Below are 17,500 nucleotides of genomic sequence, written 5' to 3'. Positions count from 1 at the left end.
CTTTTTTTCCTGCTGTTGGCCTACATATGGTAACTTCGCGCCTTCATAAACTATTATTATATGGAGGAAATTCGTTCGGTTTCTTATGCGTAGAAGCAGGATTACACTTGTCGTAATATTGGTGTTCGTTATTCTCTGTGGCTGTCTTATTAGGTACAAGGAGAGCTTTACTCGACTACGGTCTCTCAAAACCGAGATCGAACATCTTCAACATCTTTTGGAAAAAGCAAAAGTCAAGATGCAAAAAGATTTCGAAATCTGGTGGGCAGAACAAGCAGCGTTTAGTAAGGTTAGCTATTGGCATTTTAAACACAGAGGAAATGTTTCTCGTGTTTTCCTGGTTGTAATTCCTCACCGTAAAGCTACAGCTTTGTGTCTTAAACACGAAAAACATTACAGGGGGCATTTGTTAGCTCAACTGTTTTGAAACGTGTAGTATGCAAGTTAGATGATGTGTGTTCAATATAATTCGTAAGAAGAGTGTTTCTGGGTTTTTTTTAAAGCCTTCTCCGCACAAGCGACGCAAGCATTAATTTACGCGAAATACGTAAACTCGACCGCCGTCATCAACGCCGTTATCGTCGTTATCATCATCATCATCATCATCATCATCATCATCATCATCATCATTATCGTTGTCATCATCATCATCATCATCATTATCGTTATCATCATCATTATCGTTATCATCATCATCATCATCATCATCATCATTATCGTTATCATCATCGTCATCGTCATCATCATCATCTGGAAGAACCTCTCGAAGAACGCGAAGACTGCTGACCTGATATGGAAAGTTGGATTTACTTGACATTAATGGCAATACACAGTTGTCGGCCATCCTCAGCAATGCGCTCGTGTTGCAGAAAATGTTGTGTCCCTAGGCTGTGGGAAGTTGTTCAGACATGACTTAAAAGCCCCAGAGGAACAGAGCCCGGAGAGCTGGATAGAATCTTACAATATTTATGATAATAATAGTTCTCTAGGCAAAGACGGAATTTACACATTTTACGGAAATAACAAATTGATCACTTTTTTGACGATGTAAATGGTTCATCTTGTCTTCCTTCAAACAAGCGAACGAAACGCCCGGCCTCAGAAACAGCACCAACCCTGTTTCCCTTGATTTTATTTTTAGGCCATTATTTTCTTTCGTTTTCTTTGGTTAAAAAACATGGCGACTAAGCTTTATGGCACTCTATGTTAGAACGTGGAGTTGCATCATAGTTAAGCTCGTATCCATTTTTCTTTTTTCTTCAGCCACCCGAAGAAGTCCGGGCCGCATGGAAAACCCCTCCGATATCCCCCAACCGACCGCCGTCTGCATCGAGGAGGCGTGACCCGGACCCTGGAGGTTCTGCTGTTCCTGTAGGAGAGGAGTTGTCCCGCTACACACGGCCAGGGAAATTCGTATCCAAATTAAGAGCTGAAGCCCAGTTAGCATCATCTGGATTAACGGCTGTTAATCGGCCTCCGCACGTCTCCAGTTCAGAGAGTGGTATCAGCAGCTTGGCAGCTGGAAGTGGTCAGGGTAGCAGCTCAGTGAATGCTCTACGAAGCAAATCAGGGTGAGACGGGGTCTGCGCTGTCTCCGGTGTCTGCTCCGATCTGCGGCACACGGTCTGGATGATAGGGAAAGTTGAATCTACAATCCTGGTCAAAACTGTAGGGACATTTCGCGCTTTCCACCCCCCCCCCCCCCCCCCGCCTCCATTACAATATTGATTTTTCACGGTCTCCGAATTCAAGATCCGTTCATCGATCGCTCGCATGTTTCAACAATAGAGAGCTTTAGATTCTACGACGAGGACGAGGACGAGGACGAGGACGAGGACGAGAACGAGTACGAGTTTTGACTGCCCGTTTATAGCGAAAATACTAAGGAAATTTATAACCCGTTCGCTTAATCTTACTCTTTGATAGCAGTATAGGTTGTTCAATTATTCTTATTGCTGGTAACTGAGCCTTTTTGCTCATCAAAAAATGCCAAAATTGCTACCGTGTTGTTGACTTGTTTTGATTCGACGACATTTTTGCAAAATCTCGTACTAAAATGACGACGGCATTACGTTTTTCCCGCCAAAATGACGCTGGTTTGCGCGCGCGCTCACTGTTATCTTATGAGAAAATCTCGTACTTGTAGTCGTTCTCGTACTAGAATCTAAAGCTCTCTACTGTCTGGGAGGAAGGGGGGCGCGAAAAAGGCAGCGAAAGAAGAACACACGTTGCTCATATAACGATGGAAGCATGTACAGTAAATTGTCTACATTTCGCTTGTTTCCCGAAGTCTTTTGACTCGGATTGTAGTTCTACTTTCCCGACCATTATGACGCTTCCGACTAAAACAATTTTTAATGGAAACGTGTGTCTGAGATGATCTGTGTCCTATCGGCCACACACCATGTTTCGCCTTGAAACACGTGTCATGTCGCGCCCAATCAGACTTAAGAAAAGTTTGCGCCTTTTTCTCCTCGCTTCGGAGAAGATTAGTGGTACGCTTGTCTGCGATCGCTTCAGATTATAATAAATGGGAACATTTCCCTGCGGTTTTTACGATCGTCTGCGATAAGACAGACGCAGACAGCTTCCGATCGTGTAGCAGACCGTTGCAGATCATATGGAAAACAGGCTTTACGATTTGTATGCGTTAACATAAATCTTCAGTAAGAAAGTCAGAATTTGCACAAAATCGAAATAGTAATGGGCTGGTCACAAGACTGTTTGCGGCAGACCATCTCAAATTTCCCGTCACTGGCGCTTTTTGTTGGGTTTTGGTTTAATTAATGAGAATTCGATTCGAGCGAAATCCAATGGGGTTTTATGCAAAGGGCCAATATAGTGATCTTCGTTTTTGTTTCACCTGTGGTGCTAGCTAGAGTATTTTACTTTCTTTAGTTGGTTTTCGGTACTTTTCATCAATAGCATCAAAGCTTTGTACCAACTCGCTCTTCAGATTATGTATAAAACGCTGTCTTTGTCTGCCTCTTTTTTAGTTCCGGCAGTGACGTCATATCCGGTTCGGGGTCAATCAAACTGACAGGTGACAGCCGAGCGGATGCCGACATCTTAGCTTTCATCAAGGCGAGGCAAACCCTCTTACAGCAGAGAGGTGTGCTACTTTGAGATCGACTTTTTCAATGAAACGGTACATTTGGCTCGTATCAAGGCTTGGAAAAGTAAAACAAGGGATTAAATTCCACATGTCCACATATTTTTTTAATTTTCCTTTTTAAATTCCCCTAAACCTCGATGTCAAGAATTAAGATACAACTGCTACAACCAGACTTTCGCTTCTGAGCAAGCGCACGTGTACTTTGCGTGCTCAAACTCCACTTGTGGTGAACTCTAGGTAGTTCCAGTCCTTTGTGGGGGCTAACCGCCAGTGAAGCGCTCACCACAAAGGACCGGAGCGACCCAGAATTCAACAGGAATTTGCTAATGGCGAAATGAGAATTCTCATTACCTTTGCTCAAACATTTTAGTACTAGGAAAAAACAAACGAACGAACAAGCAAACAAACATGGTTGGCTACCGGGATGTATACAGCTCCTTAGGTCCTATAAGCGACATAGACCGCTGTCGTAAATGTCGGCCATTTTTTAGTCTTTAATGAGACCCACTGGCCTCATTTTGGTTTAGGCCATCGTAACTTATTGGGTAATGAAAAAGGTCTATTAAATTGATTGAGCAAGGAGAAGGAGTGCAACAGGTTTAGCACTTTGGTATCTACCCGAATTTTCATTATATCAAGTCTTCTTTTGTTTTGTGTTTTAACCCTTTGTTGTCAGAGTGCCCTTTAATTTTCCTTTTCCCGCGAATTTTTTTTTTTCATTCTTCGGACTCAAAATAATATTTCTCGCTTCGTATTGCATCGTTTTAGTCCAAATAAACGCTTAAAATTAAGTTCATTTAACAATCTGCCAGCAGATATTTTTTTGCAATTTAATACCTTTTGTAAAAATTTGCATACTAGTGCTTGTCAAATGTAAACATTCTAGAGCACATAAAATACAACCGAAAATTTTTTACTTTGTCTTCGTCGAATTCTTTTGCAAAACACAGCAGTTTTCCGTCCAAAGGAAAGTTTTTCCTAAATTCATTAGCAATCACCATTCCAAGTTTCAGAGAAATTGATCCATCGGCAAATATTTTACGAATTTTTTTAGCGAAGGCGATGAAAGCGTAATCCAATTAGGGGCAGATTTGGGCAACCTTGGGCCACGCAATAGACGCTTCCAGTCGGTCATAAATATATTTTCATAAAAAGTCCCCAAATTGAAAAATATTCCATCAGAAGACAAGAACACCATTATAAAAGCTTATTCTACGCAAAAAGTAGGTTTTGGAAGTAATTTGGAAGGTGGGAAAGACGTTTCTGGCCCATGGTTTCATAACGCCACGTGGAGACAAATTTCATTACAAAACTTTTGAGACGCTCACCTTTATTTCACATGAGTATCCCTTACAGTTTGCCATAAAAACAATCCAAACGTCTTCGCTTGACTATAACGAAGCTTTCTGTGTAATTTTTTTGTCGTTTAGACTAAAATTCGTTGTTTTTTTGCCCTTCGAGTTGCCCTCGGGTTGGACGGCCATGGAAGGCAATTTTTGCAAGATCGTAGAATGATGTCATAGCAACCGATTTCGATAAAAGTTGGCCAGTGATTGGCTACTTGTATAAACTTTCATTGTTCTAAATTTGACGTAAATCAGAAGTAACGCAACGATTTACGACATTTTCAGAAAATCGATCTATTTAGATCGATAGCGCGAGTGCGTGACTAGAAAGAGTTAAGGTAACAGATAGCAGTTGCTGGTTCGTCTGGATGGCAAGGGTGAAAACACTTCCACGGGGCCAGTGGACAAGTCATGCTCCAGAAAACAATAGGAGAAGGATTTTTCTTTTCAAACAGCGGGGATAGAAGCTCAAGTCTCTGGCTTCTCCTCCCTACCCCGCCTCCCCCTCCCTTAAGAACATTTGGCATCTCCTCTCTCTCCCCCTGGTAAAAAAAAATTGTTCAGGAGTTCTGTGCCTGCTCCATTTTAAAGGTGGCTGACACCGAGACGAGCCTGGAGCTGCCGTAAAAAGAAATCAATTTAAAATAAAAAGAATAAAATATCTCTTCTAAGAAGCATGTCGCCATACTTTATTTACTGTTCTTTTCAATTGATTGAATATTTTAATTTACAAATTGGTGGTTGTTTTATATTGTAATAAATGTACAAAAAAGGTTTCATATAGATACATTCCTAGACGCCTGCATTGACGAGTAGGCAACCAAAAAAAAAAATGGAAAAATATATCTACACAATTGAAATTTGTCTCGTACAAAAACTCAAAATTATCAATAGCAACTGAATGCGGAATACTAAATTAATTCAACTTCCAACAAAACCTGTCACATTATTTAAAGTACTCTAAAAAACAGACAACAAGAGTCCATAACAAGAAGCGTAGAATACTTTACTACTGAACTGGAGAAATTTTGATATAAGTCAGTTTAGGATAGCAAGATTGTCTGGTCTCAATCCCACGGGAAACAAGTCAATATCTAAGGATGGTGATTGACTGGAGAGGTCAGTTTCGCAAGAAAGTCGATCAAAAAATAACTCGGTCTTAGCGCCGTTATTTACGGTACATATGAGAGAAAGAATAGACCCTCACACTATCTGGACAATTTAAGCAATTCTCTCTTATAGACACCTGGTGCCGGTTGTTCAAAAGGTGGATAACGCTCTCCACCGGATGAACACTAGCAAAACCAAATGAGTTATCCACCCTTCGAACAACTGATACCTGAAAAATTCAGGCTTCTTCACCGGGATTCGAACCCATGACCTATGCGATGCTGGAGCAATGCTCTACAATGCAACTGAGCTATGAAGCCACTCAGTTGGGAGCAGGTCAATTTGAGACGACTGTTTTAAGTTAAAATTGTCCAGATAAATACAAGGATGACTTTTCTCTCTCGTCTATTAATATACATTTATTTCATACATTTATTCCAAGTTGCGTTCTCTAATATTAAATCGGTTTTAGAATTTTTAAATTTATTTGTAATCAGCTGGACATAAGGACTCGGGACGTCATGATCTGAGATCCAAAATTTACACAATCATGACAGCCTCCTAAATCGTTGATCTTGTGTTTCGAAATTTTAGAAAATAGCAAGAAAAGGTCTTAGCCTAACTCGCAACTGGAACTTCTTGGTATCAAATGGTGTGAAATCTGGGTACAAGACAACTCCTCAACCAGTGAAACGTCACAGCTCATGCTTTAATAGGATGACGAAAGCGGGATCAGGGACCCGTTTCTCGAAAATCCCGACACTTGAGCTTTTAGAGGCCGTAAAGCCATTTGTGGAACTGCCATCCGCTTGCTTCAAAAAGCTGATTTTTTAGTATGTCTTCAAGCAAGATGGAAGTGAAAAGTGATGAATTAATTCCTCCCCCCTTCTTAACAAACAGAGGGAATTGTGACAAAGTTTTGGGACTTAAGAGAAACGGGAACTTGAAAGGCCCCAGGTCAGATAAAGCTTCAAATTTTCATGCTACCCAGTATAAGTAAATTACGCACCTTAAAAAAGCGTAATGCTTTTGCTTAAAACTATAAAAACTTGACGCTTACTATTTCCAGAGAGTGAAACGACCTAAGTGAAAGTTTGGGTATTGATATATACCAACATGTACATGAGCCGACATAGAGGATAATGAGACAAAATCTACTAGGAAATCTTCAATTATTGCCCATACTTAAGCGATCTTAAATTTATGTGTGCAAGATCATATCCAAAAAACTACGTTTTGGTTTTGGCCGATTACAGACACTTGCGCTGCTTCGCCGATTTCACGAAATCCGCTACGAATTCGGAATCGCGTTTAAACCAAAGTAATCCTGGTACAGTTCCCGCTTTAGTGAACTGACTCCGCCAAAAGTCGAGACGAAATGAAACTTCACAATTGATCAAGCAAATTACAATTGCCCAAATTGTTCCTTCGCCGATGCTTAATTCGACAGACCATTTGTGTAAACGACAGCCCCGCTTGAACATGTAAATACCTGCACCTCCTAAGCCCGTTGTTAACCGTTTTTCTACAAAGAATTTTTTCAGTTCAGCGAAGGTGTACAGCTGTTAAATATTGTTATTCGAATCACCAGAACAAAGCAGATCGCCTCCTATTACTACAAGAAAGTAAATGGAGGATACCTTATTGATACCCTGCATGATCTTCGCAAGATCTACAAATCCAACCGGATTTCCTATGAGGAAAAGACTATGTAGAGAAATTAAAGGTGATTAAATCATTCTAATGGTTGTTAGAAAGCACACATGTCTGCCCTAGGTCCGTAAATATTTGCTCTCTTCTATCACAAGGAGGTAAAAAACGCGACCATCTAACCTCACCCCTATTTTCTACCCATGCCTTTCCCTACCCCTTGCGTGCAATGAAGTTCATTTCTACAAAATAAACTTCTGACTACCTGTAAAATCAAAGCGAGTCGTTTTATAACTACCAAGGTAACGTATGGTTATTAAAAATTTCATCCTTGGATGAAGGTTTGCAGTCATTGCATATAAGCCATAATATCATACATTATGCTCCAAATATGGGAAAACTGACGTGTAATTCACTTTGACCATATAGGGTAAATGCACGCGTTATAATTATTTAATTGAAGATACTTGATGAGATTTCAGAGCTTAACAGCTATATACGGAAACGATGTCAACTTGCTGAATAAAAATTCTCTTTGATGTGAGCGTGTAGTTTTCTTTCAAATCAGATTTCTCATATCAGAAGCAGAGTTTGTATAATCTACTGGGTGTGTCTGCATATGAGATGGCTGTGACCAACTGAACACCACGCGCCTGTTTCGTAAGCTTTCTGTCATTGTATGTCAAAAATATGTAGACTCAAGAGTGTACCTTATCAGCCTTCGACCAACTCGATCCTGGAAAATAACTGTCACTTTATCCACATTTAGTATATACCACACAAGTGAATAATGCTTTCGTCGCATTCTGATTGGCTATAGTACTTGCTATTAACCTCTGAGCAAACGGGGAAAACAAAATGCTTCCCGGTTTCGTTTCGGTTACCGAGGAGCAAATTGTATCGATAAACTCGGCTGATTATTCAACTTGTGTGGTATATACTTACACCATTATTCACCTCCACTTCGATGAATAGTTGTTAACTACTGCAAGGTGGATTAACGTGTTAAAATGGCACGGTGCGAGAGTTTACTCTCTCCCTGCATGATTCAAACAACTGGCAATGAATTTTCACTGAGAAGCACAATTTGTGAAAATACATTATTTTTTAAGTGACAAGAGGGCCGTTTTGTCCATTGCTCTATGCTCTGAACTTAATTTATATAAATATACTATACGTTTTCATTAAGCCCTCTCTTTTTACTATGGATATCTATAATAACTTAAAAATTAGTTATCTTTAAAACTTGGTTGCCAGCTTTGGTGAGGCTCGTTCGCGTTCGGAAACATTCTCTACCCTCCAACCCGGTTTGGGAGGTGCCGTTCGCCTCCGACCCTTCATTTTACTTAATTCGTCGCCGAATACATCTCCAGTCCGAAGTGCGGAAATTAAATCGTCAAACTCGCCTCTATTATCTCCAGTTGCACTCGATTTTCTGTTGTTTTTCTTCTCGGGTACTGAATTGTTGTGAATAAGCTTCTTCGCAGCCGACCTCTGTCTGTCTCGTTCTTTTTGCTAGATGGAAAAAAAAGATCAAATTAATTTGAAACTAAGCTTGCATTGGTTCCTCCAAACTTACCTGCAAGCAGGCTCTTCCGTTGAAATGGCGCGCGGTCGAAATATAGGGGCTTGGTTACGAAACTAGTAACCAAGCCCCTATATTTCGACCGCTCGCCATTTCAACGATAAGCTAGTGAGCAGCACTTTCCTGTGACGATGTTTACTATGTTTAATTGAGGTAATTCTAACTCTCGAATTTGCCTTAAACCCCGAGGTGTAGCCATTCAATTGAAACTCTCGACTGCGGTATTTTCCTCTGGTTCTCTAAATCGTCTGAATAGCCCATTTCCGAGTTGCTGCATGCCCGGTCAGGGTAAAATGCAGACTGAGGCTATAATGTAACTGTTGAAAAAGCCCAAACCCTTTAGAAATGCTAAACTTAGGCCTAATTAGGCATAAAACAATATTTAGGCTTAACTGTTAGCATTTCTAAAGGGTTTGAGCTTTTTCAACTGTAGCATTATAACCTCAGTCTGCATTTTACACCTGGTCTGCAGTGTCCATTTTACACGACCGCTGCATGCCTCAGTATATCAAAGCGAGTCCTGGTGCACAACCATTCAAATGGAAATGAGTTGCGTATTCTTATGGAAATCGAACTAATTTCCATCTCAATAGTTGAGCACTAAGACTCACTTCGAAACCGAGACAAACAGCAACAAGGAAATGGACCAATGGCTGATTCTAACTTCCGAGTCTGTGGATGAAATCCTTAAATGTGACCATTCGAAGAAAAGCTACTGAGCAGTACTTTCATGTGCTGTTGTTTATTATGCAACCCAAAGCAATTTTAACAGATGAATTTATGGATAAAAGCTTTGAGGACATAAGGATTTTGAAGACGTTTGTTTACCTCGGCCATGGCTCGTGCTTTTCTTTCTTCTGCTTCCTTCTTTTTCTTCATTTCGTCGTTTTGATGTTTGGCTTCCTGTTTTAGAAGAACAAACAGGATTCTCGGACGATAAAGCTAAACCCCAAAGCGCAATTAATTTATTGTAAGAAAGCATCTGAAAACCTCAAAAACAAGAAATTCATTAACTATATGAACTTACCGCAAAGGAAACCAAGAAAGCAGAGAACAGGCCGAAAAACTCGTCAGATTGAAACTGCTTGGGATCTTCACCGAACATGGAGACGGCTTTGGCGTACTGCACAAGACAAACACACCTGTCAGTATGTTCGATTGATACTAAATGCACACGGAGATCATCTCAGTTAAGCAGCAACCAGAAACTTAGACAGTAACAAAAAAGCCCCAAAAAAGATCTGGGCTTGAACAAGCTCAAGCCTATGACCATGCTGCACTGCCCTTGCAACTGAGCTTTCAAGACAGCTGGAAGCTGGGGGCGTTTCTCGAAAGTCCCGAAATTTTTCTGGAGTATTTCGTTTGACACAAATCGTTTTGTGCCTTCAGAACTGAGGACAACGCCGGTTTCACGTCACGAAATTTTGCGGCAATTGCTTTGTTTTCTAAGGTCTTGAAAACCTGTTCAAAGACCCATATTTCATTACAAGCACATTTTTATAGCTGTAGTTTCATGAATCGCTTTTCGGACCCGAAAAGTTTTCGGTACTTTGGAGAAACAGGCCCCTGGTCACTTGTGAGTTCGAGTGACCGAACGAATGATGTAGAATGTATGAAATTTTAATCTATTTGAACTGCGAAAACCCGCATTTTTCCGCAGATAAAAATATATTCTATATCATTCCGGCATTGATACCAAGACAGGATGAAGAAAGAGGGCGGATTCCCACGCCCCATCACAGTCTTTTAGGGTCTATTTTTTGTTTCGCAAAGCTATTTTGAGTTCTCGTTCCCAATGCCACGCATATTTAAAATTTCATTAGGTCACTACAATTGGCCAATCAGGTGTCTCTCTAAAAATAGCTGCGTACTAAATGTGCCATTCATTTGACCAAACGATTCAATGGCTGCTGCACTGACCGACTGACTGTCTAAAATGAAACCTTACCTTCAAGTTCATCTCTTTCCAAGAATCGTCCAACTCAGACATCGAGAACTGCGAAACTTTCACAAACGAACCCATTGACTCCACAAACTTGTCGCCGTGAATGCGTTCCTTCTTTTTCTGTTGGAATTCCAGCTCCTACATTAAACACCGCAACAAAAGCGTCAGTTTCAAGTCAAATATTTTCACTCCATTTCTAAAGATATCTTACTTTCTCAACCTCCTTGAGTTCCTTTTTTATGGCTGCTGCTTCGCTTTCTAAATCATTCAGACTGCAAACAGGAAAAATAAAGATAAAATTGAAGATATTTTATGACCTTCAACCCAGAACTTCGTTTGGCTCGCCTCACAATCTATTTTTGTCGTCATGTGATCTTCCTTGTCCGTTACAATATCACTTTTTGCTCTATCGCGCACAATATCCCGTTCGTCACACAATCGTTTCCCAGGTCACACGAACTCTTTTCAGTTTGTCAGGCAATTTCTTTTTCTCGTCACGCAACCTCTCTTTCGAATCACACAATCTCTTTTGCGCGTCATGCAATCTAGAAGGTGCGAAATGAAACAGTAAAAGGGCTCTGCATCGAGATTCTCAAACTAACAGCCATGAATTCTTGCGAATTTCCACTTCCAACTTACTTGACTTTCGCGGCTGTTCTCACATGGGCTAGCTCCTGTTCTAGGTTTAGGACTTCGGGATACTGAAAGAAACAAATCCACAAAGACATTAGCAAGGCCCTTTCATCCTTTGAAAGATTACCCAAAATATTTTGAAACAGCCGTAACATGCTGATAATGAATGGTGATTCAAAACAAACAGTTTCGTGTTTCCCTGTAGTTTTAGAGTTTGATTCATGGCTTGCAAGTTTGAGCGGGAACTCGCGCGTGGTACCTGTTGTTTACGGTGCGTAAACAGGAAATAGGTTGTGGAGGTGAAATAAATTCGTTCAATACGTACATGATAGGCGCGTTAAGTATTAAAACATCAGGCCTCAGTTTTTTAAATGGTGGATAACGCTATCCACCGGATAAATCACCATCAAGCGGATAAACACCAGCAAAAACGGTTGAGTTATCCAGCGGATGGTGATTATCCAGTGGACAGCGCTGTCCACCCTTCGAACAACTGAGGCCAGATGCGCAAACATACGCGCTTCTTAAAGACTCCCAGTTCTTTAAGGAATGGAGCGCACACTGGAGAAACCTAAAATCATAATATTCAATTAACTCGAATCAAATTTCTGTTTGTGAGGTGAAGGGAATACCCCATAGCGAAGAACCTGTCGGAAGAGAGTTGCTGTCTGCTGGCTCTCCGCCGTGAGAGAGCCAACAGTCGTGTTAATTACACGTGGAGTCATTAGGGATTTGAATCTAGGAGGAACAATTGGGAAGTGATTGCTCTTCAGTGCCACTGCGCCAGCTCTGCTTTTAGACTTTTGGAAACAATAACCAAGTTTTTAGAGAAACAAACGACGTCTACACTTACTTTTCTCTCCAAGACCATAATGAGGTAGTGAAGAAGAGTTATTTTCGAGTTTGAGCTCGATTTAGTGTCGATAATCCGGTTCAAACTAGCCAACTTGAAACCTTAAAAGAAACAAAGGAGTTGATAGAGTCGAACTACCATCTCATAAAATTTGCTTCTATCAATTCAGTTGATGCAGATAAATTGACCACCGTAAGAACGAATGGTCATTAGTTCTACTCTACACATAAAAGAAAACTAATTTTCGTAATTAAGAAAAACTTCGCAATTAGACTCGCTTTGAAGAGGAGACAGACATGAACTAATCCAAGACAAACGCTTTTTAACATGACGTCACTAAACGATGCTGTAATTCGTTTCCGTCGTGACATCTTCGTTGTCTCATCGTCCTCGACTCGGCCATCGTCGTTATCATAACCATCATGACTACATTTTTCCCTTTTTTACAAAAAAATACAGCATGTACCATATTTGCATTACAAAAACAAAAAAGAAACAATGTTTATAATCAACAACAACAAACAAACTGAATTCTCACCGGAAGCGTTCCCCCTGGCTCCTCTGTTCATATAGTTCCCAAAGGCAAGAACAACTTCCAACAATATTTTTAGCCTCTGACTTTTTTGAAGTTCTTTGGAAGCCTCTAACACGGCTGTCGAATACAGAAAACAACATTTGAGCCCTTTGAAAGCTGAACGAGGGGGGTGTGACGTCAATACAATTCACTTTATTCGGAACGCCCTACTAAGTAAATGCTGATCGCATACCTTGAACTCTTGGTTTAACTTCACCCATTCTCTCAGGGAATCGTTTCTTGGTGAACAGCGACTTGAGTCTTTGCTCGTAATGAACAATTCTGTTGGGCAACAAAGGAAACTCTGAGTAAGTATACAAAGGAAATCGCACCCTAACCCTAACCCTACCCCCCCCAATTTATACAACATCACGATCTTATAACTAAAAGTGCTTCTAAATGTTACATTGGACAGCCCCAACTACAATCTTTTGTTATATTGCGCAAATATCGTCCAAAAACGACGCTCTCCATCACACTTGACGGGTTTCGAAGACGACCTTTCCCTTCCAAATCCAACAGACGTAATATTCAGAAAGCATATTTCTATGTCCATTTTCAAAATGCGATGTCCATCGCTCAATGAATGGGTTAGATCATGCTTTAGCGACAACGACAGCCACTCTGAGCCCTCCAACCTTGCCTGCTACGTACAAACGCATTTCATGGGAATGTTGTGGTGTCTTTGAGTATCTGTTGCGCGTAATGAATTGTTGTTATTGTTATTGTTGTTGTGCCACATTGATTTATTGTAGGACCACATGCAAAATACAGTACACACTATTTCAGTTATTCCTTTTCATTCTTTCTTGTGACTGAAATAAGACTGGATGATAATGTCTTACCTTGACATGTCGTACAAAAATCTATCAGCTCGAGCAAATTGTTCGATGCTTTTGTTATGCGTATTCAACAGATTCTTCTCATCTGATGTAGGGACATATTTCAGAAGCTACAAACAAATTAACGTCAAGTAACGATTAGACGCAATTGCATGAGCATTGCCCCAGCCACTTTTCTCTCTTCCGTCGAATTCCTTCAGGTAAACGCGGAACCCAGAAATGCGTTTGGTTTTAATGTTTGGACGAAAAAAAAAAAACAGAATTCGAAAAGCAAAAGGACCCATGTACTTCAGCAGAATAAATTGCTAAAAATTTCTTATGTTGCCGTCTTAAGGACGGTGCCTACTATTGTTATTGCACATAAGTTCTGCGCATCTCGAGATGCTCGGATTTCCTATTGCTAGTGCTTATTAATACAGGGATGTTTTTGCGCGGTTCAAAACTATACGGAGAAAGCAGAGCTTAGCAAGTGATCTTGGTATCCAAAAAGAAAATTGGGGGTAACCACGCATTTTTCAGAGATAATTGAGCTTGAATTTGGAAAAGAACGCCATACATTGTTTTGTATTTTAAAACTTTTTACAAATATTATTGATTGCCGTACTTATCTTCGAAAAATGCGAAGAGGGAGGAAGGGCGAATTCTGAAATGGAAAGGAACCGGAACTCTCCCCAGTTTCCTTCCATTTCAGAAGTCGCTCTTCCTCCCTCTTTCCCTCCGCTCAGCAGGCTAAAGCGGACTGTGTTCCGAAGACAAAGAACCTTTAGCGTAATAAACAAGGGAAAGGAAAGATTGGAAGGTTATATCGCCAACGTTACACAGAAATGAAAGCAGCTACTGTGCGATAATTACCTGTTCAATCATGTCTTTCGAAAGCTCATCGTTTTCATCAACAGAAAGAATAACGGATGTTATCTCCTCGTCCGTCATCTTCAACTTTGTCAGCAGAATGCCACAATTCTGCGAAAAAAACCCAGTTCATTTTCTTAATTACATAGAACGGTGGGTTAAACGGGCCGTAAAAGAATTGACATGAGAGAGAGGCCAAAATGCCTAGCCTTAAAAAGAAGGGAAGAGTAGGTCTGGTTGAAGATGTCACATGCCTGGGATCCCTTGCTGCACGCCATCTTTCGACTCAACAGTCACACAGAATCACCAACAATAACCAGTGGTTTGGGACAATACTTCACACAAATTATTTATCACAAGTATAACAATCAAACTATTCAAACCAGCTGATTCATTTTTAGCTCGTGGAGAGTTATCAGGATGGTTGGCGAATCAGGCTGTCAGGCGTGAACAATGGAAAATTTGTAATCGATTTCTGATCGTCTCAAGTTCGGCAGGCGCATTCATGCATTCGTTAAATGCTCGTTAAGGCGGCAGGCGCATTCAAGCATTCGTTAAATGGTCGTTAAGAATGCTCTTATTCGGCTACCAATGAAAGACGTTCAATATAATGTATTTGTAAACACTCTATAGGCTTGATAATTCGCGATATCACCTCCCTCACGCAGTATCTTACTTACTCCACGAGCTTACCACAGGATACCTTTGATTTGAGGTATACGCAAATTAGAATGGCAACGACAACAAAAACATACTGGCAAGGAAATATCTCAAAATAATTTAGCACACCTGAGCTCGTCTGCTGTCGATCAGAGACAACTCTTTGGGTCTTGATACACTGTCAACAGCATCCTTGCCCACTTTCTGAAATCGCACAAATACAATAACTCAGCAAGGCTATCACTCCTTGTAATCTTGCAGCATGCAGCATAAATTATGCTACAAAGTGATAAAATTATTTATCCTTGATGACTCCGGCCTACTTAGGAAAAATCAAATCTGATTGCCATTAACTGGAGTTGAGCCCATGAGCTTCTGGTCACCAGTTCACCAATGCTACAGAACAATCACGAAATTAAGGGTCACCATGGTATTAGCCTCGATTCCATGATTGCTCCAGTCCAACTGTGATATTTATCTGTGTTTAGCTGATAATTTAAGGGCACTCTGTGATACCTAACATGCTACTGACTCGTTTTATGCCTTTCATAACAGTTGATGTTAACATCTCATTGGTTCTCTGTGAGTTACATGTACTTGGCAAGTGGCAAACAGACAAGTAAAAAAGGAAATCTGAGTCCCTGGAAGGAATTAAGTCAACAAGCTTATAAACACATCTGATTGGATGCTCTGGGATGCCGATTGGCTTTGCCCAATGGCAAGCAACTAGCATAATTTTATTATGTTCTCACGGGTACATTACACCGTCACTACTAGCAATGCAGTATGGCTGTATATCATTGGTTTTTAGTCCTTTCCTCACTAAGCACAGATCAGTGGGTGAAATTTTCAATTTGGCAAAACAAGTATGCGGTAAAGGAGTAGATGAAAAGGTTACAATGTGTTGTCACTGTCAAAAGCCAATGACAAGCCATCTTGCATTTATTTGAACCCTGCAGCTGTCTTACTGACCAAACTACAGTAAATAATATTTAAAGCCTTTGAAACAAACAGAAACAGTTCCGCACATCTTTCCTTTGGTAAGCAGAGAACATTCTGTCAAAATCTTCAAAATCCATGACTGCATACACCTGAAAATTGAAATCAAACCCCGATCAGGGACGGAAACAAAATTTTTAATAAAGTAACACTTTTTAAGGAAGAGGTAAGGGAGGGGGAGAAACATGCTTGTCACATTTGGACTAAAAAGATTCTTACCTTTTGATCGTCAATGTCAGACCAAACTGTACCTTTAATTTTTGACTAAAACAAAGAATGAACATTTTTAAGAAAAGGCCTTTCACATGAAATTCCTTCTTTTTCATAAATGAAGCTGATCAGCTGCTGACAATAAGAGGCTGTACTCTTGCCATGCCACAAGGCAAAATGAATAACTGTTTTACTGCACTACACTACAAATTTCAAACAAAACACATCGTAACTTACATCAGGTAATTTTGACCAGTTGAATGACTTGAGTGGTTGAGACGGCTTCGGCACCTTTTTATGTGTTTGCTTGCTGAATCCAAAAAATCCATCCATTTTGCTGCCGGTGGGAGGGGGAGGTGGAGGAGGAAGGCCACCAGGAAGTCCGCCTGGTGGGGGTGGGGGTGCAGGAGCCCCACCTGGTAGGGGTGGGGGTGGAGGAGGTGCTGCTCCCCCTGGAGGAGGGGGAGGAGGAGGTGGGGGTAATACACCCATCATGGGTGAGTTCTTGGCAGCTGCTGCCACTGCACTTGTAAGGTTAGCAATTTTAGCATCATCAGGTATTGACGATCCAACTCCTTTGAGCATTTCCTCCAGTCTAAGTCTCTCTTGACCACCAAGTTCAATCTAAAGGAAAAGAAATTAACACATTGAAAGCTGAATTGCAAGGAAGTAAATGTAACTTGTTGCAGGTAAATGGGTACAAGCTTGTACATAAAATTATACATCGTGAGAGCATGCATGAACAGCGGATATGAAATCAAGTGAAGCTATGATCCTCGCAGTTATGAACGCAATTTTTGCAATTGCGTAAAGAAGTCTGAAAAATTCAGGACTTCAACGGAGTTTGAACCCGTGACTTCGCGATACCGGTGCGACGCTCTAGCCAACTGAGCTATGAAGCCACTGACGTTGGGAGCTGGTCATTTGTGGGTTCCATTGTTGCCGTGAGGAATGAATCAACAATGAAATGATATATGAACTGCGGATATGAAATCAAGTGAAGCTATGATCCTTGCAGTCATGAACGCAATTTTTGCAATTGCATAAAGAGGTCTGAAAAATTCAGGACTTCAACTGGGTTTGAACCTGTGACATCGCAATACCGGTGCAACCCTCCAACCAACTGAGA

General features: G+C 40.7%; 2 protein-coding genes across 3 annotated transcripts in view; one reads left to right on the top strand and one right to left on the bottom strand.

Moving 5' to 3' along the window:
• Positions 1-5,135, top strand: part of LOC138027980 (kinesin-like protein KIF6) — a 26,774-nt gene extending 21,639 nt beyond the window's left edge. The window contains exons 24-27 of one of the 2 annotated variants that reach the window (XM_068875613.1): positions 154-289; positions 1,264-1,571; positions 2,997-3,112; positions 4,800-5,135. In XM_068875613.1, the coding sequence (XP_068731714.1) occupies positions 154-289; positions 1,264-1,571; positions 2,997-3,112; positions 4,800-4,810 (571 nt within the window). In that variant the 3' untranslated portion in view covers positions 4,811-5,135. Of the gene's footprint in view, positions 1-153; positions 290-1,263; positions 1,572-2,996; positions 3,149-4,799 lie in introns of both variants that reach the window. The other variant, XM_068875612.1, reaches the window with a different exon arrangement.
• Positions 5,136-8,309: 3,174 nt separating this feature from the next.
• Positions 8,310-17,500, bottom strand: part of LOC138027979 (disheveled-associated activator of morphogenesis 1-like) — a 34,173-nt gene continuing 24,982 nt past the window's right edge. Inside the window, exons 17-31 of the mRNA XM_068875611.1 lie at positions 16,609-16,995; positions 16,381-16,425; positions 16,191-16,253; positions 15,292-15,366; positions 14,506-14,613; positions 13,657-13,763; positions 13,005-13,093; positions 12,776-12,889; positions 12,238-12,338; positions 11,391-11,452; positions 10,963-11,023; positions 10,755-10,889; positions 9,834-9,929; positions 9,635-9,709; positions 8,310-8,736 (exon numbers count right to left, since the gene is read on the bottom strand). Of these exons, the coding sequence (XP_068731712.1) occupies positions 8,461-8,736; positions 9,635-9,709; positions 9,834-9,929; positions 10,755-10,889; positions 10,963-11,023; positions 11,391-11,452; positions 12,238-12,338; positions 12,776-12,889; positions 13,005-13,093; positions 13,657-13,763; positions 14,506-14,613; positions 15,292-15,366; positions 16,191-16,253; positions 16,381-16,425; positions 16,609-16,995 (1,794 nt within the window). The 3' untranslated portion in view covers positions 8,310-8,460. The remainder of the gene's footprint in view (positions 8,737-9,634; positions 9,710-9,833; positions 9,930-10,754; positions 10,890-10,962; positions 11,024-11,390; positions 11,453-12,237; positions 12,339-12,775; positions 12,890-13,004; positions 13,094-13,656; positions 13,764-14,505; positions 14,614-15,291; positions 15,367-16,190; positions 16,254-16,380; positions 16,426-16,608; positions 16,996-17,500) is intronic.

The sequence above is a fragment of the Montipora capricornis genome, chromosome 12 (assembly GCF_036669925.1).
Source record: "Montipora capricornis isolate CH-2021 chromosome 12, ASM3666992v2, whole genome shotgun sequence".
In the NCBI taxonomy this organism is placed as follows: Eukaryota; Metazoa; Cnidaria; class Anthozoa; order Scleractinia; family Acroporidae; genus Montipora; species Montipora capricornis.
Note: the sequence above shows the minus strand (reverse complement) of the source record. Positions and strands in the feature narration are given on the sequence as shown.